At 37.2% G+C, this 7,798-nt stretch overlaps 1 protein-coding gene across 5 annotated transcripts; it reads left to right on the top strand.

Moving 5' to 3' along the window:
* The first annotated feature begins 582 nt into the window (after positions 1 to 582).
* Positions 583 to 7,371, top strand: LOC129322243 (probable methyltransferase PMT2). Of its 5 annotated transcripts, none has more exons than XM_054968421.1 (9): positions 596 to 884; positions 1,962 to 2,403; positions 2,535 to 2,751; positions 3,485 to 4,136; positions 4,268 to 4,478; positions 4,669 to 4,966; positions 5,179 to 5,550; positions 6,257 to 6,334; positions 6,843 to 7,371. In XM_054968421.1, the coding sequence occupies exons 4-9, from the start codon at positions 3,492 to 3,494 to the stop codon at positions 7,072 to 7,074; spliced, it is 1,836 nt and encodes a 611-aa protein (XP_054824396.1). In that variant the 5' UTR covers positions 596 to 884; positions 1,962 to 2,403; positions 2,535 to 2,751; positions 3,485 to 3,491; the 3' UTR covers positions 7,075 to 7,371. The 5 variants fall into 5 exon arrangements, with proteins under 5 accessions (XP_054824393.1, XP_054824392.1, XP_054824396.1 ...); XM_054968419.1 differs by having other exon boundaries at positions 609 to 737; positions 872 to 884; positions 1,962 to 2,751; XM_054968418.1 differs by lacking the exons at positions 1,962 to 2,403; positions 2,535 to 2,751 and having other exon boundaries at positions 583 to 737; positions 872 to 884.
* The last annotated feature ends 427 nt before the right edge of the window (positions 7,372 to 7,798 follow it).

Raw genomic sequence — 7,798 nt, 5'->3', positions numbered from 1 at the left:
ATCATCCTCCAAGTCGTTATTGATGCATGCATTATCAAAATCCTCATCTAAGAGGTCATCATCAATAATATCATCATCATTGCCGTTCATATTCTATTACATAAGAATTGATTTCGAGAAGCCTCGGCCGGATCAGTGTTCATTTGAGTTTCAGGAACAAAATTGATGGAATTACTAGGATCAAGAGGCTCGATAATATCATAATTTTCAGCTGAATTAGGAGGAGAAATCAAATTAACATTAGAAATTTTTTTCCCCAGTCCTTGCGTCCAGATTCATGGATCAGGAGAGAAAGAAATATCCTCCATAGCTTTAAGTCTAGTATTGGTGGCTTGGTCTGCTGCGATGGGCTTCTTAGAATAGCCTAAGTCTCTTTTATTTCCCTTAATAATCGTGTGAATGCGTTTTGTGGGCCTGGAATTTATTTGCTTCAACTGCGGCCCACTAGGAGGAATTTCATTCAGCTTGAAACTCTTTGGGTCGTCCCAATTACAGCTCAGCCCATTATGTGAGGCTTCCTTTCCTTTCACCGAACCAGACTAAATCTCTTTTTCATTGCTAATATCATTGCTGCTGATTATTTCGGCCGCCGAATCCTTCTCATCAGCACGATTTCTCTTGTTTCCTGCCAAGTCTTTCCTTACCTATACCTTTCTGACAGTCTTAGCTAGGTTTTTCGTAGATGGACCATTGGAAGAAGCTGGAATGCTTGCCTTGCCATCGTCTTTGTGCTTTAGGTTGGTTAACACATCAAATCGAGATCTGTTAATAAAGCTAGTTCATTGATTTGGGTGATTTTGCTGATTACCCGTTGGATTCTTTGATTTTTGTGCTCGGGCTGGTCTTCGGAACTTCATCCACTCTCCACAAGTTTCGTCTGGTGGGTAAGCTTCTAATGAACCTTTATGAGCTTCGCCTTGCTAGTTTGTCTGGTATGGTGGCTGTTTGGTTGTGTTTCCTCGTGGATGATCTTGTGGTCTGTTACTTGCTTCGGCCTTATTCTTCTCCTTGTAGTCTTAGGATTATACGGACAAGAGCTTTTGTTGTGTCTGTAGCAACCACACCTGAAACATATAAGGTTTAAGCTTTCATATTCTACATTGTAAAGTTTGTCTCTGATAAGGATCCTTGGTACTAGTTTCTTTTGAAGGTCGATTTCCATACTATTTCGAACAAATTTCCCCCTCTCTGTTTTGCTTGTCTCGTTTTGGGTATTAGCTTCAGAGAGAGTGTTGATATCAACCTTCAGAGTTTTACCTATACAATTTCCTATCCTTCATAGGATTTCTTTATCATAGTATTGATTAGAAATATTATTTAATCTCACCCAAAGTGCTACCTTACCAAGAAGATTAGGGTTTAGGTTGAAACTCGGTGCCCGGTGCTGGACCATGATACAATGGTCAAAAATTGTCCATGGACCCCCATTAAGGATGTTTTGGTATGCTTCTTAATTTGTGGTTCTAATGATATAATAACCATTAACCAGATCAATGAGCTCAAAATCTCTGATCTACCACATTTTCACTAATCTTGGCTTAAGAGATTTAGGATTGAGCTGAATACCCAAAGTTTTAATAACTATAGCATCCACCCATGGAGAGCAGATTTTCTTCCATTCTTCATCTGAGATCTAGACACTAGGATATTGATCCATCAATTTCTTGGTATAATCTTGACTAGAGTCTCATTGATGTGTTCAGTGTTAATTCCCTCACTGATCCCATTACAATCATTGAAGCCCACAAGGGAGTCCTTATAAGAAATAGGAGCTTTAAATGCTTTGATTCCCTGTAATAAATTTTCCTTGCCTGGATTTTCTTCATTGTCTCGAGCACTTTGAGCATGAATATCCATGGGATGTGGTCCATGTTGTTTGCTTTTTGATCCTTTGTCTATCAGTTCTTCATCTACTTTGGAAGCATTTCTGTTTATTAAGTCAATCTCTTCTTTGAAAACAGGAGGATCCATGATAGCATCTTGAGAGTTTGAAGCAGAGAAAACGAAATCAGACTTGGAGTTCATTGCTCGCGAGATGAAATACTTTTTGAAGATTAATCACAACCAGTTTTCAATCGCTAAGCCAAAAGCTAATGCAAACATGAAGGGTTTTGTGCGAGTGAAAATCGGGGAAGTTTTGCATGTCTTAACTTTTTTTTTTTTTAAATTAGTTCGCTTGTTTCTGTAGTTCGATCCCGTGAATCCCAATCAGACGGAATTCACTCCTCAATCATCTCCTTGGCCTCTCACTATTTCAAACGAGAAAATTCAAAAGAGCAAATAGAAATCCAAGCTAGAGCTTTATATCTGTTACGTGTGCATCAGTGCATATAGGATCAGTCGGCCAAAAAAAAAAAAAATGAGAACGACATGAAAGTGACTAAACGTGAGGTGAAGCTGTAGGTTTGTTCATCACAACTCATCATTCATGTCTCTCACTGGCTCTCTAACAATCACCAAATTTAGATCTCAATATACTTTTTGACTTTTCCTTTTATTGATTCTGATTCGTTGTTCTTCCACACCCCATTTAGGATTGTCAGTGCGTTAGGGCTGCAAGCCAGATAGAAAAATATTTTCTCCACACGTCTCATTGGATCCAGTGGAGTTTTGGAAGCAATCAGAAAAATCAGTGTTTGTTCCTCACAAAATATTTTTTTTCCCTCTCAGAAAGATAGAGAGAAAGTGGTGAGGCTGGGTCGAGACTCCCAGATCTTCCACCCATTGGTCCTTTTCAGCTTCGTAGGATCGGTAAGAAACCTTCTCTGTTACACTTTCTCCTTCTTCTTCTTCTTCTTCTTCTTCTTCTTCTTCTTCTTCGCTTTTTCATATTATTGATTTCCATTGTGGGACTGGAGCAGAATTTGATTGGTAATCTTTAGCTCATCGATGTTTGCTTATATCTACTAATTTTACTTTCTATAGAGCGATTAAAGTAGGATCGCTCCATTCTGACGATTTTAGAAAGTGAGTGTTTCGTATTTAGTGATTACTACCACTACGTATATTGGGCTTGTGGGTAATTTACAAATGCATCAGCTTTCCGTCTTTGTCCACAAGATAATGAAAAATATTTCCCATTGAGCTTCATCACTACACTTGTTAGCAGATCCAACGCTTACTTTGCATTTTTTTTAACAATATATTACACGCCATTACTACTTGCTTCGTGGCGGTGATGGATTGTAAAATTTACCATGATTCTTAATTTCCTCGAGTATTTACTTCATAATTTTTGGTCAATCTTGCGCATTGACTGCATGTTGCCTAACAATTTGATGATTGGGTGGATCATTTCATTTCTATGTTTGTTATGAATTTACAACTTGCTAATTTTATTCGTTTGAATCATGTTGTTTTGCCTTCGGATCTGGTTCTAGATCTCGATCCATTATTGTACTATATAGCCAAGATAATTTGTTCATAAAACGTTCTTTTTTATTATTTATGTATCTAGTTCTTACCAAGAATTGATCTATTTCAGGGACTTTATGGCCAAGCCTAGTTCGGCTGATGGTAGGACTAGAAGCTCCGTGCAGATCTTTATAGTAGCTGGTCTGTGCTGCTTCTTCTATATATTGGGTGCATGGCAGAGGAGTGGTTTTGGAAAAGGAGATAGCATAGCTCTGGAGATTACTAAGAAAAATGTAGAATGTGATTTAGGTCCAAATTTAAGTTTCGATTCTCACCATGGAGGAGAAGTTAGCAAAATGAATGAATTCAATTCAAAACCTAAGTTATTTGAACCATGTGATGATGGTCATATTGATTACACTCCTTGCCAAGATCAAATGCGCGCCATGACCTTTCCCAGAGAAAACATGAATTATAGAGAGAGGCACTGCCCCCCTGAGGAAGAGAAGTTGCACTGTTTGATCCCAGCACCCAAGGGCTATGTAACACCGTTCCCATGGCCGAAGAGCCGTGATTATGTACCGTATGCAAATGCTCCCTACAAGAGCTTGACGGTTGAGAAAGCTATCCAGAACTGGATACAATATGAGGGAAATGTGTTCAGATTTCCTGGTGGGGGAACCCAGTTTCCTCAAGGTGCAGATAAATATATTGATCAGATTGCGTCTGTAATACCTATAAAGAATGGGACAGTGAGGACGGCTCTGGACACTGGTTGTGGAGTATGTTAGCAACACCCAATATCCTTATGAATTTTGTCCAACTACCTTTGCCAATTTTATTTTTAATGCTTGACATTAGTAACGTTTGGTTTTAATGTATATACTCAATGCCATTTCTTCTTTGGGCTCAGGTTGCTAGTTGGGGTGCATATCTTTGGAGCAAAAATGTTATTGCCATGTCATTTGCCCCAAGGGACTCTCACGAAGCGCAAGTGCAATTTGCTCTTGAAAGGGGTGTACCTGCCGTTATTGGTGTTTTGGGTACCATAAAGATGCCTTATCCATTCAGTGCCTTTGACATGGCACATTGTTCTCGGTGCTTGATTCCATGGGGAGCCAATGGTAGGACTTCTATGCTGAAAAACTATCTTCTTAGCTATGAATCACATTTTTTAAATGAGACAGCATTTCAAACCCCCTCCCTCCCAACCAATTTTTTTCTCCCTCCCTTTCCTGCTTCTATTTGATATTGCACATTGTTTCATCGTGACAGTATCAATTTGGAATTGAATTTTTGATTGTTCATTTGCAGATGGAATGTATATGATGGAAGTTGATCGAGTTCTTAGACCAGGTGGTTATTGGGTGCTTTCAGGTCCTCCAATCAATTGGAAGGTTAACTACAAAGCCTGGCAGCGACCGAGGGAGGAACTTCAGGAAGAACAGAGAAAGATAGAAGAGATTGCTAAGCGTCTTTGCTGGGTGAAGAAGTCTGAGAAGGCTGAAATGGCCATTTGGCAAAAGACTGTAGGCTCTGATTCATGCCGTAGAAGACAAGAAGATGATTCTCAAGTAAAATTCTGTGAATCAACAGATGCTGATGATGTCTGGTATGTCTTTTTTTTTTTTTATGTCTTTTGGAAGGGAATTCTGGGAAATAATTGTGAAAAAGATGACTGATTTATCAGTTAATGGAAGACAATTTCACCTTGCTTCAAATGCATTTTTGTGTTGATTTTATAAATACTGTTAATATTAAGTGCCTTGTTTAGCTTCGTTCCTAAATATGATGTGCACTGACTTGGAAATTTTTGTTCGCTAGGTACAAGAAAATGGAGGCCTGCATTACACCCAATCCTGAAGTCTCTAGCGGTTCTCTAAAACCATTTCCAGACAGGCTATTTGCTGTGCCTCCAAGAATTTCCAGCGGCTCTGTTTCTGGAGTTTCTGTTGAGAAATACCAAGAAGATAGCAAAAAGTGGAAAAAGCATGTGAATGCTTATAAGAAAATCAATAGACTCCTTGATTTGGGAAGGTATCGCAACATTATGGACATGAATGCAGGTTTGGGTGGTTTTGCTGCAGCCAGTCAATCTCCAAATTTGTGGGTCATGAATGTTGTGCCCACTATAGCTGAGAAAAGTACCCTTGGTGTTATATATGAGCGAGGGCTAATTGGCATCTATCATGACTGGTATGGTTCTCTAGATTCTTCTACCATAAATGTGATACAAACCACGAAGTATACTGTTGTTATGTGTTATCTTGTCTTGAATTGCCAAACTATGGCCTGTTAGTTACATGATGTATGTAACAAGAAAAAATTATGGTGTGTTTGGTTTAATTTAATGGGGATTTGGATTTGAATTTGGATTGAATCCTTCATTTGGATACACAAACATTTATGGATTTGGATTGGATTATGGGGATTTGGATTTGGATTGAATCCTTCATTTAGATACACAAACATTTATTGATTTGGATTGGATTCAAATCTAAATCCATTTCTTGTTATATTTCCTTTACAATTTCAAATTCTATCTATATCTTAGTTATTTGAAATTCTAGTCACTTCAAACCTCCTATTCACTTCGTGTTTTCACTATTGATATCTTTATGATTCTCATATCTTCTTTTACTTCTTGTTTTCATCTCTTATCGATTGAAAAATAGAGGAAAACTTATCACTTACAATTTTTTGTTTTTATTTTGAATCTCAGCTCATCTCTTTTCTTCATTTGAAATTTTTTATATTGCTCAAATAAAGAATTTTAAATGTGAGATTTGAAATTTAAAAGTCAAATCTAAATCCACCAATCCAGGCCCTGCTTTAGAGTCTTTAAATTTTTAGATATTAGCTTATTTCTTGATCTTTTAATACTTGTCTATTCTTGATCCAGGTGCGAAGCCTTCTCTACGTATCCAAGGACATATGATCTCATTCATGCCAATGGTCTTTTCAGTCTGTACAAGGACAAGTGAGTGCTTCTATTTTTATATGCATGTTCAATTATTCATCTGATCTTATTATTTCTTACAAATTTTATATTTAACATTTTAGTCCTTGTTCGGCGATTCTGGATTGACTGTTATGAAAAAGAAAACTTCTGCAACTGACCAGACGCTGCCATATTGAGTGTAATAGAAGTCCTATTTGGTTTAAATAAGTTTGAGCAATGCTTGTTTATGTTCGTCTCAATGCCTGATTATCTGGAAAAATATCAATGCACCCAAGTAACCATTATTTAGATGTTAACTGTGTATACATTATCATCATTTATGAATGCTTGTTTTACTGTATTGAAACAGCTATAGCATCTTAGATTCTTAGGTCATATTAAGCTTCTCAAACAAATCTCCTTTAATAGCATAAATAAGCATCTTCTTGTGGTTAGGATCTCATGAGTCTGATGTAGAGTTAGCTCATCTGCAATTACTGTTTATTACACTAGTGCCTGAACATGAGTGTATGATGATCAATTGTAGATGTGATGCGGAAGATATTCTTCTAGAGATGGACCGGATCTTGCGACCCGAAGGCGCTGTCATACTCCGAGATGAAGTCGATGCACTGATCAAGGTTAAGAAATTAGTTGAAGGCATGAGATGGGATACTAGACTGGTGGACCATGAGGATGGTCCTCTTGTTCCTGAGAAGATTCTAATTGCTGTCAAGCAGTATTGGGTTGCTGGGGGAAATTCCACATCAGCTCAATAGCCATTGAAAGACAAAAGAATATTATCTTGGTGTCAAGAAGCCACTTTTCTGTATGCCACGCCTGATAGCGTTCTTATGATTGGTTAACTTATGCTCAATTGTCACTCTGCCAATTTTTTTTTTTAAGTTAATTTATTGATGGACAATGCCGCAAAAGCTATCTATTTCCTAGGTTATGGTATTATTGTAAGCTTATTTTTGGCATAACTTGAATTCTATTGTAGTACAATGTAAAGTTAACATATCAAGGTGATAAAAATCTTAAAAGAAAAAGAGAAAACATGTTTGCTAGTCTGATGTAAGGTGCTGTCCTATTATTGGATATGGATTTTCTCCACTTTGTCTTCACTTCCTCTCCACTTATTATTTTCACCGTTGGATAAAATATGGATGGTTTATATTTAATATTTTGCAAGGTAAATTTGTTTTTTTTTCCACCTTTTCCAGTATAATTCTAATATGTTCAGATGAAACTTAAGCATTTTATATTTTTTTATTCTCATTTAGTGTTATAATAATAAATAATATTAAATCTGAACATTATGGATGACATCTAATGCAAATATTTATTCAGCTAAAATCCACTGAGAAGGATGTTGCATGTTTTGCACGACTGACCTTGACTAGAGATTAAGGTAAATTTAACTCCAAATACCTCCCTTTCAACATACTAGTATGGTTGAGCTGCATCTCGAGGGGTGAGATTTTAATGAAAGGAAGAGGA

The sequence above is a fragment of the Prosopis cineraria genome, unplaced genomic scaffold (assembly GCF_029017545.1).
Source record: "Prosopis cineraria cultivar Desert tree isolate PC_DT_omini unplaced genomic scaffold, ASM2901754v1 PC10, whole genome shotgun sequence".
Classification (NCBI taxonomy): Eukaryota; Viridiplantae; Streptophyta; class Magnoliopsida; order Fabales; family Fabaceae; genus Prosopis; species Prosopis cineraria.
The sequence above is the reverse complement of the archived record's forward strand: the minus strand, read 5'-3'. Positions and strand labels throughout refer to the sequence as shown.